This window comes from Aspergillus versicolor, assembly GCF_001890125.1.
Source record: "Aspergillus versicolor CBS 583.65 unplaced genomic scaffold ASPVEscaffold_13, whole genome shotgun sequence".
NCBI lineage: Eukaryota > Fungi > Ascomycota > Eurotiomycetes > Eurotiales > Aspergillaceae > Aspergillus > Aspergillus versicolor.
In genome coordinates, this window is record NW_024467536.1 from 768,783 (window position 1) to 791,399 (window position 22,617).

Here is a 22,617-nt window from a genome sequence, read left to right on the forward strand (position 1 = left end):
ACACGGCCCGTGTGGCCATTTCTGGCCCACACTGGGTCCATAGGGTCAGCACCAGTTGGAGCACGCTGCGGGGGCCGATCCCCGTGTTGAAGCCCTGGGGTTGATACCCCAGAGGAGATGTCATATATAATACACCGGAGTGGCACGGTCGTGAAAGCTCATGCTCTTCTTCCATGTCGCGTGTTTTCCCTGATCTCACAGCTTATCCAGAATGAACACACCAACTCCCACTCAACGAACCTGGTATCGCACCACGATTTTCAATGTCTCGGTTGTCGCCGTATGCGCCTTCATCGCGCCAGGGCTGTGGGCTGCGATGAATGGTCTCGGTGGCGCAGGATCAGCCGATCCATACTATGTGAACGCTGCCAACGCGGTCATCTTCTGTCTGCAGGTCGTTGTCTGCGTCTTTGGCAGTTCTCTGATTGCTAAAATTGGCCTGAAGTGGGCCTTTGCGTTAGGAATGGTGGGATTCCCGGTATATGCGTCGAGTGTCTACTGCAATGTGAAGTACAATAATAGCTGGTATATCATGCTGGCCTGTGTGATTGACGGCATCTGCTCCGGCATCTTTTGGCTCACTGAGGGTGCCATCGTGCTTGCATATCCCGAAAAGCATCGGCGTGGGAAATACCTGGCTTACTGGCTTGCCAGCCGGATTATGGGCCAGATGATCGGGGGCGCTGTCACGCTGGGAGTCAATGCTGGTAACCAGGAGGAGGGCCATATCAGTGTGCAGACATACCTGGTCTTTATTTCCATCCAGGCCATCGGCCCCTTTGTTGCCGCGACACTGTCTCCTCCTGAGAAGGTGCAGCGTTCGGACCAGTCCAAAGTCAAGATCAATCTACCGACGGGTTTCAAAGCAGAGCTGCATGCCATGTGGAAACTGCTTGGACGCACTGAAATCCTGCTTCTCCTGCCGATGATGTTCCAGAGTGTCTTCTCAGAGGCCTTCTTCTCGACATATAACGCCACCTATTTTACCGTGCGGTCTCGCGCCCTGTCATCGCTGGTTGCCAGCACTTGTGTGATTATATCCAACTTCCTGCTGGGATTTTTCCTCGACTGGCGCAGGCTCTCAGTCAACACGCGCGCCATGGCGGCGTTTATTATAATCTACGCCTTTGAGCTATCGCTATATGTATACGCTATGGTTGTAAACAAGGAGTATGAACGGCAGGAAACCCGGCCGCTCTTTGACTGGACCGATGACGGCTTTGGCCGCGCTGTCTGTGTCTATATCCTGATGCTTGTGGGCTTTAACCTCATGTACGACTATCTGTATTGGTTGATCGGCACGGTTAATCGCGATGGTGGTGATATTATTCGACTCAGTGCTGTTGTGCGCGGGGTGGAAAGTGCCGGGCAGGCCATATCCTACGGTATCAACTCGGTTGACTCTTTCCTGCTGTCAAGTGCTGTTGCTGTGAACCTGTCCTTTTTTGCAGCATGCATTGTTCCATCTGCCTTTGTTATTTACCGTGTTGGCGTTGTCAACGGGGTCAAGGTACACCACATCCAGCAGGACGAGACGCCGCCACAGACGTCTGGGGGAGAGGCCGGGGAGGTCTCTCCCGATATTATGGACGCAAACGTGAAATCAGACGACTAGTTTAGTAGTTAGTACTGCCCCTCGCCGATCAATCCAGGCGCTTGTTATTTGCCAAAGTCTCGGTCGACTGACGGCCCGGCCAATGCCTGCAATGCCTGCATTTTTGTATTAATTCCACTTGTCCAATATAAATATAGCTGAGGATTTCTGTAATTTCATAAAGAATTTTCTCATTCTGTCACACAATGCCCCAGACCAGCGACGGCAACGTACACGCACCCCAGTACCGCGAGCCAAAGCCCTCGCAGGGAGATCCATCTCTCCCGGTCTCGCAGCTCTTTCGTCTCGACGATCGCACGGTCATAAGTGAGTCACTGCCTGCCCAATGCGACGCACACCTCTGCTAAACGCACTGACCGAAAAAGTCACCGGTGCCACAGGATTCCTGGGAAGCACCCTTGCCATCACGATGCTCGAAAGCGGCGCAGACGTTGTCTGCCTCGACCTCCCTCCCACGCCCACGGCTCAAAACTGGAGTCAGTATCTTGTATCTGTAACTAACTGCCTAGCTGTGCTCACGCGGAGACAGATGATGTCGAGACCGCCGCTTCCAGACACAAACACCAGCTCTCGTACTATCCGCTAGACGTCACCGATGAAGACGCCGTCGCAGCCACGTTCGCCAGGTTTCTCCCGACCCTGCGCTACCCAGTGAAGGGGCTGGTGACCTGTGCTGGGCTGTCGCTCAACGGGCCTTCCGCTGAATTCCCGGCATCTGCGTTTCGAAAGGTCCTCGACATCAACGTGACGGGGACATTCGTCGTTGCACAGGCCACAGCCCGGGCGATGATGAGTACAAACACCGCTGGGAGCATGGTCTTTGTTGCGAGCATGAGTGGCTATGGCGCTAACAAGGTATGAGTCCGTCCTTCATCCATCCATCCATTCAAACCCTCCCCCCTAATTTGACCGTGTAGGGTGTTGATACAGCCGGCTACAATTCATCCAAGGCCGCCGTCCACCAGCTCACGCGCTCTCTGGCGGCGGAATGGGGTTCTAGGGTTGGTCTCCCGCTTATCCGCGTGAACTCGCTATCCCCTGGGTACATTCGCACGGCTGCTACGGCCGAGGCGCTCCAGAAGCCCGGGATGGAGGAGCAATGGACGGGTGATAACATGCTTTACCGGCTCAGTACCGTGGATGAGTTCCGGGCACCGGTGCTTTTCATGCTTGGTGATGGCAGCAGTTTTATGACCGGTGCTGATTTGAGAGTTGATGGTGGGCACTGCAGCTGGTAACTTACGAAAGAAGAAGAAGAAATTGTAGCAGTGGCGTTTTATCAATCGGGATAACTATTGTTTAATTTACTTGTATCTCATGTCTAGGTACATTTGTTGCTCAAACAGTGCGTAGAACAGGCGATGAGTAGCGATCGACCCAGCGCTGGAGAAGGGGGCAGATTTCAGCAACCGCATATCGCAGGTCATAGAATTCAATGGGCAATGCCGACTGTATGGCCGGGGTGCGGTGTTCAGCGACAGCTGTACGGATCACCGATTCAAACATCTTAGCCAGAGGCCAGCGACGACTACAGATGTGCAAGCTATACGCGAGCGAGTGGAGGTTGACTGAGACGTCTGCGTGTAGGCACTTCGTATGCACTGGATAGGACATCAGAACGAGCCAAACAGACAACCCAAGGAGACAGGACATACCAATATAGAAACGGGCAGCGGCGAAGATGGGAAGAACGAGACATGGACTGCAGCTCTCCAGCTCGGACTCTTCCATTCGCCGGATCTTAGCTGCCATGTTCTCGCAAGCGTACATGCAGCGATGGTTGGCATACGGCCACTGGGATAAAGTAGTCAGTTTGTATGCCATGTAGAACGAGATACATTTCCCTTACTGGCTCCGTTTCCTGTCCAACGCCTTCCGGCAGCGTAGTCTGCGACTGCAGTAGTGTAATCACGGCCCTGCTTGAATTAGCTGACCGCAGGGTTTTGATTGAAAGGGGCAGGGCGAGCACATGTTGAGAACGCAATTTGTGAGAATAATATACGGCCTCATCTCGGCACGAGCATCATGGGGTGACTCGGCGTTGATGAGCCGGAAAACAGCTGCTACGAATTCCTCGCGCCAGATGGTGAGTCGCTCGTCGAGCCGCTGGGCTGCACTCTGCCACTCGGGACCTCCGGCCATAGCACCCGTTTGAATCACGCTGTGCTGGAATTGATGCACAGGCGCCAGCTCAACGGTGCACAGGCTGATGCACATGGAGAAGCCGGAGGAGTACTGCAGGTCATGGAAGGGAACACACTCGCCGAAGTGGTCCTGCAAAGCCCATGCAGTGTCACTGCAGGGAAGTATCGCACCCAGTGGTGCTGCCGTGGTCGGTGGATAACTCGGCAGGCCCAAGGCAAAGATGCTATCCAGCATTTCGATCATCCAGAAGGCCCGGAGTCGTTCCTCGTGGTCGATTCTGTTGTCGGAGAGAACTGCATCGAGGGGGCACATCTTGGACGGCTGAGCGGTTGCCACGCCAGCGACTGTAGGAAGGCCCAATTGCTGAGATAGCCTGATTTCATAAGTAAGTGGCAGTTATTAGCAGTCCTACTACAGAGGGCAACGCACCGCTTGCACATTGCTGCCAGATTGCTATACTGGACCCATTTCCCCTCGCCCCAGAAAAGGATTGACAAGGTAAGCAAGGCTTGGACAGTGCGAAGGTGCAGTGACCCCATTGCGTTCACGATAACCTCCTGGCGAAGTCTTTCCGATAGGAATTGCTTGCGATCCCATGAAATTCCAGGGCTGTCCCAGATGGCGACAGCCTTGACTGCCTTTTGCAATAGACCAGGCCCATTTTCAGCTTCTACAAATGCGTCACTCACAGAGGTGTGGTGCATAATTGGGAACCACGGCTGATACTTCTCCAGCCATACCAGCTGGAGTTCGTATGTCAGGGCCGTAGTCTCCATAGGCGCAGTATCGGGCTGTGGGCTGCTCGTGGACTCCACATTCTGGACGCACAACGGGGGAGCCAGCCGACCCGTAGACGGGATTGTAGCAAGATCATCTCGTTCTGTTGGAGGCTGCGATGGCTGCGACTGCGATAGTCGTCCCAGAACGTCCTCCATCTGTCTTTCCAGATCCTCTGGAGGGATCAGCAGTCCGGCTGGGATACCAGGACAGGGGGTCACACGCACCGACGCGTTTCTCCAGCTGGGATACGTAGCCGGCCCTTAGTCCAGGCCGATGCTCGCGTGTTTTGTACTCGCAATCGAAGCCATTTTTGCGGCATAGACCGCATTGCGGGCGGCCCCGATCACAGGCGACCTTGCGATGGCGACAGACCAGACACCTAGATCGCGCATATTGAGTGAGACGGCGAAAACCACAAGCCCGGGCATCACTTACGCCAGCTTTCTCTCAGACTCCGGAGGCATGTTTGTCGGGCAGTGGCGGACCGAGGGGATGTAACTTGAGCGCCGTGTCGAGGCCGACGGGTCAAAGACGGCCGGAAATTACCAGCTGATCATGATTCAGGATCAGGAGATCGACTGCAAGCTGTTGGAGTACAGTCTTCGGCCCTCAGGTCGTGTTGGAGAAGCAGAGACGGGGGATTCTCCGCCAAAGGCTCCAGTCTCCACTGCCGATCTCGCAGCAACTTGGAGCTGCCGACATCGCGATTATTTAATCACTGCCTCTTCCTTCGACTGGTGAACGGTACAAGCCATTCTATACCTCCGACACGATGGTCGTTGCAGGGCTGGAGACCCCGGACCATGTCGACTACCTGGCGCGCAAGGCCATAGGTAAAAACATCTTCCAGCCCCGGAGAATTCCCAATTGATGTCCTGCCAGGTCTCAGTAAAAGCAAAGACCAGACCTCGCGCATTCTGATCGGCGTGTCTGGCATCCCAGGATCAGGCAAGACAACCCTCGCTGCGGCGGTGGCTGACCGAGTCAACCAGCTGGCCAGCAGCAGCCAGGACCTTGCGGTGTGCATATCAATGGATGGCTACCATCTGCCCAGAGCCCAGCTGGCCGCGATGCCGGACCCTGCCAATGCAATCTACCGCAGAGGCGCCGAGTTTACGTTTGACGGAGAGGGATTCTATCGGCTCGTGCAGCGCCTGAGAGAGCCCCTGACCGCCGCTTCACCAACTGTCTTCGCACCGAGCTTTGATCATGCAATCAAAGACCCGGTGCCAGACGATGTTGCCATCTCGCCAGGATCTCGAGTGATCATTCTCGAGGGTCTTTATCTGAGCTTGAACCGTGAGCCCTGGAGTTCTGCTGCTGCTCTTATGGACGAGTCGTGGTTTGTTGGCGTTGACCGCGAGATTGCTCGTGCTAGGCTGGTCAAGCGTCATGTCACGTCGGGCATTGTGCCTGATACTGCAGCTGCTGAGCATCGAATCTTGGGCACGGACTTTTTGAACGCTGATGACATTATTAACAATCGCTTGCCTGTCCAGGAAATGGTTCCAGGTGACTGGCGAGCTGTCTCAAGACTTGACTGATGATGGGATCGCTGCACAGGGAGTCCCAGTTTCCTGTGGCTCTCTTGTGATATGGACAGATTACTTCACAATTTTGCATAGATTTGTTTTCTAGACCACGAAACGAGAGGCCTGTACGAGTTAGACCTATAATATATAAGGTATAGTAGGCTGGATCTAGAAGTATTAATAGCTGGAGGTACTGCAGGACTTCAGTAATCTCGTTATATTCTAGAGTACGTAACAGCACTTGGCTATTGCTAATTAGGCCTCTGCATAGGACTGGAAAGACTGTAATTAAGACCGCACCAGTCTGGCCCGCGCGGTCTTTGGTGCCAGACTAGCTACCTTCTTTATATCTCCACACCTAAAACTAACTATTAATAATTATTTAGGATACTCCTTGATTAATAAAAAGCGCCCTGTCTTAATAGCTTAATAATCAGTTAAAATCCCACAAGATACCCATGTTACAGCCGGAATTCCCCAGCCCGAAGTGACCGTGCAGTGGCTTCAAGTAGAGGAACATATCCTGATCCTTCTTTCTCAATCCAATACATCTGATCTTCACCTCCAGCAGGCCAAAATCCCTCCTTGCGGAGCCCAACCTTCACCTTCTTCATGATAGTTGACACTCGCTCGACCTCATTTTCCTGACTAGAACCTCGGCCAGGAACCATGTTGTCACTATCGCGGATCAGGCGCAGGAATCGTGGGACGGCATATGCTGGGATGCCCTGTTCAGAGCTTGTCATCCACTGCTCTAGCCCGCAGATGATCTTGTCAACTCGATCCCAGGATTCTGCATGGAGCTCAATGGCCGCACAGCCGAGTTGGCCCTCATACCCGTACTGATTCATAGGGATGGCGTATACATTAGCTGATGCGATTTCAGGGTGGCGGCCAAGGCAATTCTCAACCTCTGTTGTGGATATATTATGGCCCTTGACGCGGTAGGTATCCCCCAGGCGATCCGAGAATGAAATATACCCATCAGAATCCATGGATAGCGCATCGCCGAGCCGAAAGAATTCGTCACCTTTGCTAAACACATTTCGGAGCGTCTTCTTCTCTGTCGCTTCTGCGCCTCCGTCGCCAACATAGTCATGCTTTCGCTGGATAGGAGGTCTGATACGGCAGATGGCTTCCCCAAGCTCGCCCATCTTAGCCGGAATACAGAAACCAGTCCTCGGGTCGCGCAGGATTTCGCCTGACTCTAAATCTGCCTTGACGATGTAGAACGTATCTTGCCCCAAATGTCTCATCAGGGGCCCCCAATGGGCGACTTTGCCAACTCCCGCATAATTATTCCTATTCGAATTGAGCAGTGACGCTGTTGCCTCTGTCGCACTATAATATTCCACAATCCAATCCACGCCGAATCTCTCGCGGAATGCCTTCCAGACGGTCGGTGCGAGTCCTAGCCCGAACGCCAGGGTGACCTTATGGTCTCTTTCATCCGGGAATCGAGGGTCTGGTGGGCACTGGACGAGGTATCGAAGCATTTCCCCAATATACAGGATGGCATTTGCGTTGGATTTTCGAATGTCACTCCAGAACTCCCGGCGTGAGAAGCGGCGCGCGAGAATAACAGTGCCAAATGTCATCAGCACTGCGGGCATTGCTGCGACCCTGTATAGGCGATGTCAGATAGGCCAGTACTTCATAGGACATGCGAGTTGCGAGTTTGAATGCTTACTGAGCTGTTCCGTGGAACAGAGGTAGACATATATAATATCGCCGACGGATATCAAACATTCCAGGCCACCTGCGGTGGTTGGCAAGCATCAAGCAGTAGCTAGCAGGGTAGCATACAGCTTTGGGTAGGCCAGTTGTTCCGGAAGTAAACAAGTATTGCACCGGCATAGTCGGACCGATCTTCGGTCTCTGGTGAGCTGGGTAGTCGTCGGTTATTCCTGGCTTGGCCGGCGGAAACTTGTCGTGGTCCCAGTACACAACTCCCTCTGGTAACGACGAGTCCGGCGAACGTGAAGTGTACGTCCCCGCGTTGTAAATAACGGTGGTTTGGTGGCGACTATCTTGACAGTCATAGAATGCCTCCTGGATCACGCTCCAAAGCTCCGTGGTGCATATGAGAAATGACGATTCGCACAGCCTGGCACAATGTCTGATATGTTCGGTTTTGAACTTGGTGTTGATCGGTGCTGGGATGGCCCCGAGTTTGAACAACGCCCACCAGGTAAAGATGAACTCAGGAGAGTTGTCCATAAACAGACACACAACCGCTCTGTTTTTCACACCAGCATTGGCCAACGCCTCAGCAACACGCCCAATCTCTTGTCTCAGGTCGTTATACGACCAGCTTCGCCCTTCGAACTGGAGCGCCTCGTCCGACCCGACTTTTGCTCGAACTGCGTGGGAGGCATGCACGATATGGTAAAAGGACCAGTCATCGTTCCCGTGTCTCTCAAATAGCCCCCTACTGAATTTTTGGCCTTGCCGTGCGCTTTGGATTTGGGCCAGGTCTTTGCTTACCGAGAATTTCGCATCTAGGTACATCGCCAGCGCGGTAAAGGCGGCACCTCCCAGTATCGCGTGAGGTAGTACATCCATTTTCGTATAGGGGTTAAATTTCGAACACCCATTCAGGGTAGTAACTTGCTCGAATTATTTACAAAGTCATTGTTGCAAGGGACCGCTTGCCATCTCCAAGCGGGGATACGGTAAGGCCCCCATTGTATAGCCGCGGTTATGCACGCACTCGCCCCGAGGCCCAAATTCTACATCACCAAGGAGACACAGAGCAGATGAATTAAATCAGTAGGTCAATCGTTGTCTCATTCCTATACGTTTCAAGAAATTGTGAGCTAAAGCGACGATGCCACAGGGCCGCGATTCAGTCATGCTTCTAAAAACTAATTACGGTACTGTAGCGGGAATAGGAATGCCTCTTACTCATCCGAACTGCGTTGGTAGTTTATAACCATACGACTCAAGGAAATTGATCTAACTTTATAACAGGAGTTTAGTATAGAAGACCGAGTGGTGTTCTATAACTACATAACCTTGACCTTGCTTAATAACAGCCTGCAGCAGATATATCTTAATGATGCACCCTATCAAGTAATAAATACTAACCGCGGGAGAGGTGGAAGAAGAGGAAAGGGGAAATAAAGAGTATAGAGTCAGAGTCAGGCTTGCTTAGGAAAGTAATATAATTACTATGCCGATTAGTTCTGTATTCACCTCATGGCCGATGAGTGCCAGATACTGGTGTATGGTGTGGAGTTTAAAGCCTCTTATAAGCTAACAGTCACTGAACTAGTTACAGGATTGCACGAGATAGACCTGGCACGCGATATTATTAATCAGGAAGGTGACATATTTGAGTTTCATGTCCAGTGTCTTATCAGTGCTGTTTTCACTCAGATATTCTTATACATGTATGGTCTAGGGCGTCAATACGGGTGTGTTCGGACAGGGGAGGCATATGTCTTTCTACGTATTCCAGCGGATCCCACAATACTTCAGTTCTCCTTGTGTGTCCGAAATCAGGACGTGCAGACAGACGATGAGAGCCGTCTCCGCCGCACTGCCGGTAATCTCCATTTCAGCACTCAAATGTGTTTGTCCAATTCTCTAGTCGGAAAGCACTATTCTCCAACCCCCTTATGTTCATGCTCTTTGATCAAATGGTTCTTTACAGAGAGACGTGGATCGATAGTTACACATTCGCTCTCTTAAAGGCTGCTGCATCCATCATCTGGGAGCTATGGAGTGAACCCTACTAGATCGGCAGACTACGCCTCTGCTTCTGGTTAAAAGTAACATACTTTCTATCATACAGGCAACCTGGAAACCACAGGGCGATGGCCGCAATCTTCGCCGGCTCCATGCGACCAAAAACTGGCATGACCTGGGCACTGCTTGTCGCAGGTCGAGCTGTGGGAAAGGTGCAATTGGAGACACCCCACTTCGGATTATGGTAGTCTGCTTGCACTGTCAAAAGTCCCATTGCGTGTCTTCACTCACTTGTGCGTGACAAGCCAGCTAGAGTTATTTATATATTTTCCAAGGCCACAAAAAAGAAGTTTGATCCTGGTGGGAGGACGGAATCTAATCACTCCAACTCTAACGCCTGCGCTTCATCTTCCACAACATAACGTGCGTGGCGAACGGGAAAAACGCAATCGACACAGCGACCCACGCAAACAGGATACCGAAATCCAGGCCAATCCGAGAGTGTGTTCCGAATATGATGGTGCGCAGGGCTTCGACGACTGAAGTGTTCATTCGTCAGAAACTGTGCGGGTGGATATAGAGCGGCAAAGGCATTAAGTAGGAAGCACTTACTGCGATGAATAGGCCAGGCGTAGCCCCAGGCAAAGAACCCAGGGGCTAGATCTATCGAGTAGAACCCCGTCGCAACATTACTTATGACCCAGAAGATGAGAAAAAAGGAGCTCCATGGGGACCCTAGCACCATGGCCATGTTCTCGCAGGGGAAGCCAAGCGCCGCCATGCCGACCCAGTTTAGCATCCAGAAGACGACAAAGGAGCCATGGCTGTATGGAGTGGCATTGGCGGCGGGTTCGGTACCTGGGCGGGACGAGTTTGAAAAGGGGATCTGAAAGGCCAGGGATACGAATGAATAGAAAAGAGAGAGAAAGAAATAGGCCACCAGGTTGGAAATGATGCGCCAGATAATCCAGTGGGAGAGTCTCAACCGGGTTGCATTTGTGAGGAGTTGACTATGCACCGGCATCAGGAAGGGAAAGATGAAAAAGGCCAGGATAATTAAATAAATAAGCCCAATTGTCACGGCAGGGCCTGCCACTGCTGGCGTAAACGGCCGTAGGTCGACTCTCTGGAAGCCGATCGCGGGGCTGACGGCCGCTCCTGTCCAGGTAGTAGTGTTAGGAAACTCTGATACAAGTTTATGCACCCAGAGAGGCCCGAAGGAGAGCAGTGCCTGTCGCTCGAATGAATCTAGGGCCGGGGTGAGGTAGTTGGAAAAGGTATCCGGTTCCCGTGCGCTGACCGTGATAATTTGGCCGGCAGAGGCGGGTGTGTAATCAATTTGATATCGAACAGCATCAAGGAGGCGACTTGTGGCGTTGGGGTTGATGACAATAGCTGCATAGGCTTTCTGGTCATAGACCCGCTGTCTCACGGCCATGGGATTATAGTCGAAGTCGGCCGGATCCTGTATGCTATACCCAACACCAACGCCGGTCAAGGACGTGGCCACATCAATTATAGCAGGTCCCACAAAGGGCTCCTTGGCAGATCCCGGACTGTCAAAGTCCACTACCCAAACCGTCAGACGGTAAAGGTTTTCCGTGACTCGGAGCCGTGATGCCCAGAAAAGGGAGAGGATTCCGAGAATGAAGACACATAGTATAGACACTGGGAAGCCGCACGCCTTTGTTAGCGACGTCCCGACAGACAAGAAAGGAATATACCTGTTCGGGCCCATTGGATCAAGACGCGTTTTCTCGTGGGTTTAAGACCGCTATCAAAAAACCCAACCGACTTCACAGTTACTGTGTCAGGCGAGGGGGTCTCGGTACTGGCGTCTTTCTTTTCGGTCATGGCTCAGGCTGGGGGTATTGGAGGGATGTACAAGCCCGAGAAGTCAGCGCCAGATCAGGGCCATATGTACGCTTGGAGATCGCAATCCGAAATAGGCCGCTCGGTAGTTCGGACTCTTTTGAAGTGCGTACGTCTAAAAACTTCATTCTAGCTAACTACTCGCTTTTTTGGGTGGGGCATTGCACAACCCCCTTGTACAAGGAGTCCAGTGTCAAAATTCAGGTGGGTCAGTCGGATGTTCGGAAATCAAGTACAGTGGGCACCTGTAACAAATGGGCTTGCATGGTAAGTGAAGGGTCAGGGAGAGTGGCAACCAATTGGGATAAACCCGCAGCCGATATTCCCACTTGAGTGTACCTTCTGATTGTCTGGTGTCCTTGCCTAGGGTTTTGGTCGCCTTCAGCGGGTGGTAGTAGACAGCTGTTTGTTAACCCTCGAAGGGTGCTAAAGGATATTGTTCACCGCATGTCTCCAGTCAGCTCGGTAGCATGAACGCACAGTGGGCTGCCGACGCAGCTGGTCAGTTGGCAGTCCAATATGATGATGCATGCTACTATTCTGCACAAAGGTATCAGCTCTTCAACATACCTTAATTCAATACGTTAGGCCTCTCCTAGCTCCCATACTAGATAGAGGTCCGAACATGACTTACCAATGCAGTAATAATTGACTAGGAAAGGCACCCTCGCCGTTAGCAAGTCATCTGAGAGCTCTGCTGGAACAGACTCTCCGGTGACTGCTTGCTGAGAAGCCCGTACGGCAGATGTTACAGAAGTATCCCATTTCGCCTTCGCGAATGGAGACATGGAGGAAAGATATAAGGTTCTAGTGTCGGATATGAGCCGGAATAGCCGCTACTATCGGTTGCCACAGTCACCAGTATCAGGTTGTATTGACGGCCTAGAGGATCTACAGCTAATGCTCTATCTAATTACACAGCAACCTGACCGCACTAGGTTTGTCGGAATCCATCACCTCGGGAATCCTGATTGTAGGCCCCCGCCAGGTTCACCCGGGACGAGCGTTCAGCATCCACCGTGTACTTGCTGATTTGCTCGGGGGTCATCTCTGGCATCATCGTCTCAAGGTTGTCGAGAATCCGCTGCAATCCCTCCTTCGCCTTTTTGCGAATTAGATCAACGTCCTGTCCAACCAGCTGGCCATCACGTTTCCTGATAACTCCGTTGACTAGAACCGTGTCGACATCTGCCGCAGTGGAATGCAGAACGGCGGTGCCAAGGGGGAACGCTGAGGGACTCAGAAAGCGCTTGTTCGAGAGGAAGACAATATCGGCGCGCTTTCCGGGTGTAAGTGTGCCAATCTGGTCGCCTAGCCCAACAGCATCGGCGCCGTTGCGTGTGCCCCAGATCAAAGCATCCCGGCAGGTATATTCCAGAGTCATCGGCACCAGTCGACGGTTGTGGGAGGCTTCGTTGTCTAGGCATCGCTGTGTTTGCAATGCTAGGCGCATCTGAAAGAGAAGGTCGGGAGCGACGGCAGCAGCGGTATCAATACTGAGCGATGGCTGGATGCCGTGCTCTAGACATGCCCGAATTGGTGGAATGCCCATGCCCATTTGCATGTCAGTTTCCATCGCAATTGCGATCTTACCCTGGCTTTGCGCGATAAGTGCCATCTGGCGATCGGTGAGGTTTGTGCAGTGGATATAAACATGGCCCGGCATCATCAGGTTGTTGTCTGCAAGTTCATCAATGCCAGTGGTTATGCATGAGTTTTTAAGTCCGCATGAATGAGAGCAGCACAGCATTTCGTGCTGATGCGCATATTCGATCTCCTTGGTGGTGAGTTCAAAAGGAACTGTACCGAGCAAACTGAGCTGTAATGCAACTTTGACCAAGCTTTCACTGGACGAGTTTGCTGCATTCATCTCGGTAAGGTGGCCCAGGCGAGCGTTCCAAGCGTCCTTTCCAGTAGGGATCCCGTCGTACTCCAGATCACACATGCCGTAGGCATAAAATGCCCGAATCCCAGAGTCTTTCAACCCTTGTAACTCGGCCTCCGCATGCTCTCTAGAATGGAAGGATTCGCAAGTATCGATGATTGTTGTCACGCCACTATCAAGTGCCTCGAGCGCGCCAACAAGAGCGGAAAGGCGCATATCTTCGACTCCAGTGGCGGGTAGCCACCTCATGTAAGTGTTGGATAGAAAGTGCATCAATGCCTGGTCTGCCCCAATTCCGCGCGTCAAGGACATGGAAGTATGGCGATGAGTGTCCACCATACCAGGGATGACCACGCCGTCGGTTGTGTCAATGATCTCAGCCCCTGTAGTTTCGAAGTCTTCGGCTTTACCAACCGCCTTGATAATGCCATCTTCAACTAAGACCGCACCGATGGGGAAGTCTCCGAGCGAATCGTCCAGAGTAGTCACATATCCTCCGGTCAAAACGTACTTTCCCGTCATTGTAGGACTTGATGAGATGGTATGACGAGCTGAGAGTCGACTGCTGAGGGTGTTGAATGAGTTTGTATGGTTGATTCTGTGTCTTCCTTCTCTTTAGGTTCTCTTTATACTCCTCACTGAATGGACCACCACCCGGACGTTGATAGACCCAAGAATCGCCAAGCCCCAACCGGCTCTCAATTCAGATGTGATCGCCCCAGTTGCTCCTCTCCAGTGAGAAAATTGAGCCACTGAGGGAAACGCAAGATGATGCAGGCTGCTTAAGAGCATAACCAATGACAACTTTACTGTGGTGGGTTTATTCCTACTGGACAACGAGCTAGTCCCAAGGCACCACTACGAATTCACCCAAATCAGAAAACCACGGTGAACACCATGCGGTCCGAGCATGTTTTTCGATGTCGCTCTTCTGGAGATCCAGGTTGGGACCGGTCTTGGATTGCTAGTCGGAGTGATTTCGATAGTAGAGTCGTCCAGCACTCGGGTCGGGCTGAGTCGTATGCTTTTACATGGCCGCGATCTTTAGGTTATGTTTCGCCAAAACCCTGGGCCTTTCCAGGGCTTTATTATGCTCTGGTTCACATTGTATTACAGTGCGCGCAGTTTGGTAGGGTTTATTGAGTGGGCACGCGTGGGGCCGGGCATGACGGTTGAGATCGCAGGCCATCAAAACACCCAATCAAAAAAACGTGGAAAATGTGACTAAGCGGCTGTTTCGGAAGCATGAATCTGGTGGGGTTTTCCCTATTGGCTACGCACCGGATTGTGGAGTCCGTGGTACAGAGTACGAGCAAAGGATATAGGAGTAAGGAGAAAGAAGAGTAGAAAAGGCTGCGACATGCCGTCAGGACGGTGAGATCCAGAGCCCCGAAGATGTCCGGGTCTCAGTCCGCAACATGTGCCTGTGGTGCAGTCCGCCTCAGCATTACTGGTGATCCTGTAGCCAAGGCAGGTCTTTCACCTACACATACCTGCTTTATGATCCGCAGGGCTGCGTGGGTGCAGGCGGTTCAGGGGTGTACGCAGAAGGAGGAGATGTGACAGTTGGATCCGGGACCCACGGAAGCCTTTGGATTGTAGGCCCACTAAAGATTTGGGCAGTTCAATTAATATTCCAAGATAGCCTATCTTCACTTCACTCAGCACCTCTTGCTCAAATAATGCCCCCTTTTTGGTGCCACGCTTGCGGGGCTGGATTCTCCTCCAGCAGCCATCAGCGCCGCCATGAGACGTCCCGTGAGTCCAAGCCCTATATCTGTACCCGTGGTATCTCATGCTCTGGCAGACGACCCCAACCAGAAGCCCTTCCCTTGTCGCTTTGCCGGATGTGCCCGGGAATTTCTCCGTCGGTCAGTCATCTGCTGAATACTGGTGTTATTTACTAACATGTAATACCTAACTGTACAGCGACACCGCACTCCGCCACGCCAAAACCTGCGCCCACAGAGACAACAAAACCCCCTACCGCGCTAGAGTAAAGGGAAAGCCGCGATCGAGCTGTGGCTCGTGCGCCCTAAGAAAGACCGCTTGTGATGGGAATTGGCCCTGCGGCTCGTGCGTGGCGAGAGGAGGCCCTGATGCAGCCCGCTGTAGCTATAATAGAGTGACAGTTTCAGCTTCGTCGTCGTCCTTCTCTTCAGGTCCATCGGAGCCTTTTCCTCGAGGTCGAATTCAGCGGGACCATTCGCATTCTCATTCTCCAACGCACGAGAATGAGGTGGGAGTCTCGGACGACTTGCTCATGGCGACAATCCCGTTCCTCGTCAACTACTACGGCATCAACAGGTCATGCTCGAATCTCTACCTTGCTCTTGAAATAGGGAGGCCGTTGCCTGACCTATCAATATCACCTGGGTGTGCTCCGAGTTCATTATATCCTTATAGGTGCAATAACAACGCCCAAGAATCGAGCGAGGAGGTATTGGCTGATTTCACTGCCCGCGGTGCAGAAATACTGGAGACTCTCAGAATCACCGCCACTACATGCTCTTTATCTTCATCTTCCAGCAGCACAACCACGGCCAGCACGGCGCTCGAAACCGCGGCCACAGCGGGCATCTTCTCGAGCGCCAGCATCGACCGGCTCGCACGGTTCTGCATCTACCGCCTGCAACGCCATTTCCCGTTTGTGCACCGTCCTACGTTCTGTGTGGCCACTGCGTCAATACCGCTCTTGCTGGCCATGATACTGGCCGGGTGCGTGGTAGATGCAACCTATGAATCGCCACTGCCGGTGCCGTCGGATCGCGCGACGTCGGCTGTTTCTAGATTACAGCTCGCGGTGGACTGCTTTGATATCGCGGAGGATTTCATTTTTAGACTGCCGTTATTCAACCTGAAGGATCTGGCTAAGAGCCATATTCACAGTCACAGCCAAACCACAACGATCGAAACCGATACACTCATGGCGGCCATCATCGTCGTCAGCCTGCAGATTGGGCGCAACGACAACGCGATTCGCCGCAGGCTGCGCCGTTTGCGTCTCCCTGCCCTGGCGGACGCGGCCAGGGCCCTGGGCCTTTTCGGGGTTGCCCATCGCGATCGCGGTACGCGGGATGAGAATCAACGGCCTCGCTGGGGTTCAACCCGGCTCCAAGAGGAGATAGGTATCCGGTATGTCCGCTGTTGGATTGGGTTGAAGAAAGGGAAACCTTGGTTGATTGCTATCATACTGACCACTACGGAATCAGGCTTGCCACCTCGATCTTTCTCCTGGACTGCCAGCTTACTGGATGCACCTCCGCGACCCCGTATATCGCCGTCGAAGAACTTACGAGAGACCTCCCGTGCAGCGAGAGCAGTTTCATAATTATAACTGAGTTGTCAACAATGCCCTCGCTATTAGAGGGCCCATCCAGCATTGCCGACATTCCGGTCTCCTTGCCCACCGTGACGCTGTCCGAGACAATTCACATCCTCGTGGCAGAGGCAGACGCACCTCCAGGAGACGAAGCCAGCTTCTGGCTGCAGCTTCGGGGTATTAGCATCCTAGGACTGTTCACTGTGGTCGCCGGTATGTTCTCCCGCCCATCCCAATATCAACACGTTCCCAAAACACTCATAACCTGGCGCACATTTCACCGCACGCTAACCCATTCCACTCCGCTGCCAGGCATATACTGTCTAATCTTCACTGACGTCCGAGCCGGTCGGATCGCGACCCGAGATTCATATAAACGAGCGATGTTTCACCGTGCCTTAGACAGGTGGCGGCTACTGTGGAAGGACCTGCTGTGGCGCTCGGAGATCCATGAGCTCGACCTGGTTGGATATGTGGGCTGCGCTGAGGAGCTCTGGCTGTTGTCCAGGGTGCTCTTGCAACTGGGACCAACAGATGTACGGGATATGGATAGTTCGGAAGCAGAGGGAGAGGACGACGACAAAGGTGAACTGACGCTGACGCTGACGGTCCCGCTGTGTGAAATAAGGAGGACACTTGCCGGGGATCCAGGCTGATTGCAGGAGACTGGGCATTAAATACCCAACTGCATGTACATATTCAATGCGAGTATATAGAATAGGTATTTAAAGGTCTAACTGGATACGCTATCAATGTGTCGTTGATGCTTTACTGTACGCTATCAGCAGCTGGGGGCTGCTGATAGCGTACCAAACTTTTGGTTCTTGCTGGCTATGATCCCCAGCATGGCCTCGAGTTTGCTGATTGCAGCCTCGGCGTGCCGCAGTTCAGCGCGCATCTCGCGCCCCCCGCCTGATTGCCTTGCTGTGTGTACAACGTGGACATCACAGTTGGCATTGCAGGCGTAGGAAGCCACGGCAGTGGTGAGCTTGGGTGTTGTGGTGCTGGTGGTTGTTTCTATTGGCCGGGTAGGGTTCGTTGGTCATTTTAGGATGGTCTTGTTAAGCCCTAATCTAGGCCCTAATCCTGACTTAGCCCTGGCCAAGGTAGGGTGCCTGTATGATATATATCTGACTATTAGTATCCGTAATCTTGAACTGATCACTCCTTATCCATGCGGAGGAGAAATCTGCCGAGGTATCAAGTGGCGATCAGGGGATCAATAATAAGTGCTTGTCGACATTCTGTTCAAGGGAGCTAGAACGGGCTCTCATTCTAGCCAGTATCTTTTGTCAACCTAGGGCCCTGTATCTGAACTTGCCTAAATCTAAGGGCTGTTCTGGAAGTGTCTTTTCCCTTCCAACCAGGACCAGCATAGTAATTGAATTCACCCACTCATCCTACAAGCTCACCTCGCCCACCCAGGTCGCGCGACTTCAGGGCGGCACTGGTCACCTACTAGAACGAGACAGGCAACCGCCTTGGCGGCCGTAGTTTTTCGATCGGTAGGTAGACATGTTGAACATGGATATTGGGCGACTACCAATTATCCTGGTGCAGTTACGTCGTGGCAAACTGAACCCTGGTTCAAAACACCGAGTGACGGCCGATTTCACAGGAGCTAGACCATCGAATTTTATCATGCCACTAGGTCGTTGATGCAATGGATTGATTCTACGGGTTTGCAATAGTTGCTATTCTCTCGATTGACAGTAAATCCTTTCTATCATAACTGAGACTGTCCCCCGTCAGATAGGTTTCGAGAAGTTGCAAGGAACATGTTTCGCACTCGACCTCATATTAATTACTGTTCGCGTGCTATTACAGCTACTGTTTCGAAACAATTCCCAGCGAGCTGGAGACCATCAAATCTAGGGATATTGTGTTGGGCAGGAGCCTCAGCGAGATATCAATCCACAATGGCGCCTGCTAGACCCTATAGTAGCGCATCGAAGGTGAGCCTAGAAATAGGTTCTAGAGGCCTGGCTCAGTGAATTCTAGGCATCGGACACAATGAAAGCCCTCGTCTATCAAGGGAAGAATAAATGCGATCTCCAGGACCGTCCAATACCGACGATCCAGTCACCAACCGACGCCGTGGTCAAGATGCTGCATACAACCATCTGCGGTACTGACCTTCACATTCTGAAGGGAGATGTTCCCACCGCTGAGCCGGGCCTAGTGCTCGGTCATGAAGGCATGGGAAGCATAGAGAAATTGGGGTCTGCCGTGACTGATCTCTTCGTTGGCGACCTCGTTCTCGTCTCCTGCATAACCGCATGCGGGGTGTGCTCCTCGTGCCGTCAAGGCCTCACCTCCCACTGCACCAGCGGTGGATGGGCATTAGGAAATGTCATTGACGGCACGCAGGCGGAGTATGTCCGCATCCCTCATGCTGCGTCTTCACTGTATAAGCTCCCCACAAACATCGATGCGCGCGCTGCCGTTGCGTTCTCTGATGCCCTGCCCACGGGCTATGAGTGCGGAACAATCAACGCCAATGTGCAGCCTGGAGGGAGAGTTGCCATTGTTGGTGCTGGGCCGGTGGGTCTATCGGTATTGCTGACCGCGAAGCTGTATACTCCATCCCTGATCGTCGTCATTGACAAAGATGATAAACGGCTCGCACATGCAACAAGACTAGGTGCCGATCAGACGGTCAACCCTACGGACAAGGAGGCCATGGAGACGTTGGACACGCTGTCGGGTGAGCATGGATTCGATTCAGTTATTGAAGCTGTCGGATACCCCGAGACATTCGAGCTGTGCCAGAGGCTTGTTGCCCCGGGGGGATCGATTGCGAATGTTGGTGTACATGGGCAACAGGCTCAGTTGGCGCTTGATCGACTCTGGGATCATAACATCAGTGAGGAGGCTCAACAATATATGGTAAATGCTTGAGCTGACATTGCTAGCTATACGCACCCGATTAGTCGATACCGGCACGATTCCAACTCTGCTGAGACTTTATAACTCGCAAAAGATAAACCCTTCCCAGCTGTTGACGCACAGTAAGTATCCAATAATTCCTCTTTTCCCTTAACTGACATCAACGGCGCAGGCTATGATTTCTCGGATATCACTCAGGCATACGAGAGCTTCGAAAAGCCATCTGGTGGAGAGTTGAAAGTTCATATCAAATTCTAGGGTTGAGGACATAAAACCAATCTGGACAGTCTCATTACAGAAAGTCGGGCCTTGTATACAACGCCAAACGAAAGCTTCATGTTTGGACACTAAATATGTATAAGGCTACCACTCCACTAAGCATAGAAAAGGCACATTCCCAACGCAACAAGTCCAAGGAAATCATGGCATACTACTTCACGTCAATCCGTTTCCCGGTAGACACGACCTGAGCCTTCGGCACATTAATCGACAGAACCCCGTTCTTCAGCGTCGCCTCCACATGGTCCTGATCAACCGGACTAGGAAAGGTAAACGAGCGTCTGAAATCTCCAGTCGAACGCTCCATACACCACCAAGACCCCTCCTCGCCCTCAGAGGTTGATTTCTCGGCGTGCCCTTTGATATTCAGCGTAGTCTGGTCGGGGAACTCGATATCGATGTCCTTCTTCTCGACCCCGGGCAAATCGCCATCGAGATGGTATCCGTCTTTGGTTTCGCGGATGTCGAAGCGCGGGGAGTGGGCCATGAACTGGTGGTCGAGGGAGCGGTTGGTTAGGGAGTTATCGAAGTCGTCGAGGGCGCGCATGAAGGAGAGGAACCCCCCGCCGGGACGACCGTGCATGAGCGACATGGTTCTTGCTCTAGGAATCTGATACGCAAGAGAGCTGCGTGGGTGTAGTCTTGATTGAACGAGTTTCAGCATTTGTTAGGGCCAGCACTGTACAGAAGGATATGCAGTATCTATCACACCACCACTTTGCTGCACAACGGGTATATATTTGCGCAATTATATATGATGTCATGACAGTCCTTTACAGATAAAACAATATTGGATCGAGTCTGGGGATGTTGTTCGCCTCCTAACGGTCACAAGACCGGTCACACAACCACGGCTGACTACAACGCATTATTACAACAATTGCTTTACTGGCTAGTTCATACCATATCACATGGATTGACATCACTAGAATAAAGGTTGTTTCTTATTAGATTTCTTTTAATGATCCGGTAGTATACTGTCCAGCTAAGCAGAATATCGCACCTCTCCAGAGATTCAGTACTACATCCATGCACTTCATGGCACATAGTCTGGCTTTAGAGCTCAGGCGAGAGCTCGAAGGCACCGGTTCAGAGATATCATATGTTGGGTCGGAAAAGTACCATGAAAACATCAAATCGTGGTCCGATACATGCGAGAAGGAGGCTGTACGTTTACCCAAACCTTCCTCCTAGCCACATTAATCCATACTAATGGCTGATTTCGCGCAGGGAGCAATTGTTAACGTCACGTCGACTGAGGCGGTCTCCAAAACGATCACATTCGCCCGCAATCATCATATCGAGTTTGTGATTAAAGCAGGCGGGCATTCCACGAGCAGCGAGTCTGCAACCCGTGGTGGCATCCTGATATGTCTCTCTAGAATGCGAAATGTCTCCGTGGATCCCCCATCTCATACCGTACGCGTCCAAGGAGGTGCTATCTGGGACGATGTCAATACTGCCACTGCTGCTCATGGACTCGCCGTTGTCGGAGCCACTGCCAGTGAGACAGGAGTTGGCGGATCGACACTGGGTGGAGGCTATGGATGGCTTACAGGGCAGTACGGATTGATAGTGGATAGCCTCCTCAGTGTGACTATCGTTCTCGCCGACGGAAGCGTTCTCGAAGCGTCTCAGGATACGAATAAAGATCTTTTTTGGGCTATTCGCGGCGCAGGCCAGGCCTTCGGAGTTGTGACAGAGCTAGTCTTCAAGGCATACGACATGCCCAGTGATATCTTTGGTGGCTTGCTCTACTTTACCCCCGCTAAGCTCGACAAGGTCGTGCAGTTCGCGAACTGGTTTGATAAAAAGCAGGACGAGCGCAGCGGATTCTTCTTTGGATTCAGGGCCCTCTCGCCGGTGGAAGAGACTTTGGTCATGGCACTGCTTTTTTACAATGGTTCCAAGGAAGAAGCAACCACTTTCTTCGCTCCTCTACTCTCATTGCAAGCTAGCCTGGGGGATGCTGGTATGATGTCCTACACGCAGTTGAATCGTCTCGGCAATATCGAGCCAACCCCAGCAGGCCGAAAGGCCATGGGTGGAACCAATATCACGTTTCCACTAGATACAAAACTCGCCCACGAGCTCTGGTCCGGCTTCAATCAGATCACGGGGGCCTATCCGGAGGCATGCGCGAGTGTATTGGCGTTCGAGCTTTTACCATACTCCAAGGTTATCAGTGTACCGGTGACAGCAACTGCTTGTGCTAACCGGGGCTGCTTCTATAATGTCGGCTTGCTGCTGTGCTGGCAGAACCCTGACCATGATGCAGTGATGGACCAATATCGGCGGGCGATTGTAGCAAAGATTCAGTATTCACAGCATGAGTTGAACCGCGGTGAACATGCGGTATCATATCCCAATTATTCTGGTAAGCTCTGACACTTTGAAGCTGCATATCACTGACTGGTCTCAGGGCACGATTTCAGTTCTGGATCGCTCTTTGGAACAAACCTGCCTCGTTTGCAGGAGCTGAAAAAGATATATGACCAGAATAATTTCTTCCGCAAGTGGCAAAATCTGCTGAAGCCGTATTAAGCAGAGGGCTTGGCCAGCTGTGAATTGAGATGCTGTCAGTTATGCTCCCAGCTTTTTAACT

At 52.2% G+C, this 22,617-nt stretch overlaps 11 protein-coding genes across 11 annotated transcripts; 6 read left to right on the plus strand and 5 right to left on the minus strand.

The window, feature by feature from the left end:
* Positions 1-211: 211 nt before the first annotated feature.
* Positions 212-1,615, plus strand: ASPVEDRAFT_33850 (uncharacterized protein; the record flags this gene model as incomplete). The annotated part of the gene is made up of 1 exon (XM_040810791.1): positions 212-1,615. The coding sequence occupies one exon, from the start codon at positions 212-214 to the stop codon at positions 1,613-1,615; it is 1,404 nt and encodes a 467-aa protein (XP_040673408.1).
* A 185-nt stretch (positions 1,616-1,800) lies between these two features.
* ASPVEDRAFT_877678 (SDR family NAD(P)-dependent oxidoreductase) lies at positions 1,801-3,217 on the plus strand (the record flags this gene model as incomplete). Its single annotated transcript, XM_040818150.1, has 4 exons — positions 1,801-1,921; positions 1,981-2,091; positions 2,145-2,470; positions 2,533-3,217. The coding sequence occupies 4 exons, from the start codon at positions 1,801-1,803 to the stop codon at positions 2,851-2,853; spliced, it is 879 nt and encodes a 292-aa protein (XP_040673409.1). The 3' UTR covers positions 2,854-3,217.
* On the minus strand, positions 2,954-4,798 carry ASPVEDRAFT_76488 (fungal specific transcription factor domain-containing protein; the record flags this gene model as incomplete). Its single annotated transcript, XM_040816358.1, has 6 exons — positions 4,765-4,798; positions 4,190-4,712; positions 3,618-4,133; positions 3,465-3,531; positions 3,271-3,409; positions 2,954-3,216 (listed from the first exon to the last, which is right to left on the minus strand). The coding sequence occupies exons 2-6, from the start codon at positions 4,693-4,695 to the stop codon at positions 2,954-2,956; spliced, it is 1,491 nt and encodes a 496-aa protein (XP_040673410.1). The 5' UTR covers positions 4,696-4,712; positions 4,765-4,798.
* Positions 4,799-5,312: 514 nt separating this feature from the next.
* On the plus strand, positions 5,313-6,084 carry ASPVEDRAFT_76489 (uncharacterized protein; the record flags this gene model as incomplete). Its single annotated transcript, XM_040816359.1, has 2 exons — positions 5,313-5,373; positions 5,423-6,084. 2 exons carry the CDS (start codon positions 5,313-5,315, stop codon positions 6,082-6,084), a joined length of 723 nt encoding a protein of 240 aa, XP_040673411.1.
* Positions 6,085-6,407: 323 nt separating this feature from the next.
* On the minus strand, positions 6,408-8,692 carry ASPVEDRAFT_202588 (uncharacterized protein). Its single transcript, XM_040809377.1, has 2 exons — positions 7,763-8,692; positions 6,408-7,695 (listed from the first exon to the last, which is right to left on the minus strand). Exons 1-2 carry the CDS (start codon positions 8,635-8,637, stop codon positions 6,534-6,536), a joined length of 2,037 nt encoding a protein of 678 aa, XP_040673412.1. The 5' UTR covers positions 8,638-8,692; the 3' UTR covers positions 6,408-6,533.
* Positions 8,693-10,155: 1,463 nt separating this feature from the next.
* ASPVEDRAFT_142094 (SNG1 family protein) lies at positions 10,156-11,619 on the minus strand (the record flags this gene model as incomplete). Its single annotated transcript, XM_040807801.1, has 3 exons — positions 10,156-10,304; positions 10,378-11,433; positions 11,490-11,619. The coding sequence occupies 3 exons, from the start codon at positions 11,617-11,619 to the stop codon at positions 10,156-10,158; spliced, it is 1,335 nt and encodes a 444-aa protein (XP_040673413.1).
* A 952-nt stretch (positions 11,620-12,571) lies between these two features.
* Positions 12,572-14,218, minus strand: ASPVEDRAFT_202591 (uncharacterized protein; the record flags this gene model as incomplete). The annotated part of the gene is made up of 1 exon (XM_040809378.1): positions 12,572-14,218. Exon 1 carries the CDS (start codon positions 14,042-14,044, stop codon positions 12,572-12,574), a length of 1,473 nt encoding a protein of 490 aa, XP_040673414.1. The 5' UTR covers positions 14,045-14,218.
* Positions 14,219-15,268: 1,050 nt separating this feature from the next.
* On the plus strand, positions 15,269-17,500 carry ASPVEDRAFT_88892 (uncharacterized protein; the record flags this gene model as incomplete). The annotated part of the gene is made up of 3 exons (XM_040818445.1): positions 15,269-15,393; positions 15,452-16,657; positions 16,735-17,500. 3 exons carry the CDS (start codon positions 15,269-15,271, stop codon positions 17,498-17,500), a joined length of 2,097 nt encoding a protein of 698 aa, XP_040673415.1.
* A 1,357-nt stretch (positions 17,501-18,857) lies between these two features.
* ASPVEDRAFT_56964 (zinc-dependent alcohol dehydrogenase family protein) lies at positions 18,858-19,991 on the plus strand (the record flags this gene model as incomplete). The annotated part of the gene is made up of 3 exons (XM_040815277.1): positions 18,858-19,710; positions 19,760-19,855; positions 19,906-19,991. 3 exons carry the CDS (start codon positions 18,858-18,860, stop codon positions 19,989-19,991), a joined length of 1,035 nt encoding a protein of 344 aa, XP_040673416.1.
* A 172-nt stretch (positions 19,992-20,163) lies between these two features.
* ASPVEDRAFT_142751 (Hsp20/alpha crystallin family protein) lies at positions 20,164-20,676 on the minus strand (the record flags this gene model as incomplete). The annotated part of the gene is made up of 1 exon (XM_040807866.1): positions 20,164-20,676. The coding sequence occupies one exon, from the start codon at positions 20,674-20,676 to the stop codon at positions 20,164-20,166; it is 513 nt and encodes a 170-aa protein (XP_040673417.1).
* Positions 20,677-21,041: 365 nt separating this feature from the next.
* ASPVEDRAFT_142580 (uncharacterized protein) lies at positions 21,042-22,556 on the plus strand (the record flags this gene model as incomplete). Its single annotated transcript, XM_040807848.1, has 3 exons — positions 21,042-21,179; positions 21,243-22,389; positions 22,435-22,556. 3 exons carry the CDS (start codon positions 21,042-21,044, stop codon positions 22,554-22,556), a joined length of 1,407 nt encoding a protein of 468 aa, XP_040673418.1.
* Between the last annotated feature and the right edge of the window lie 61 nt (positions 22,557-22,617).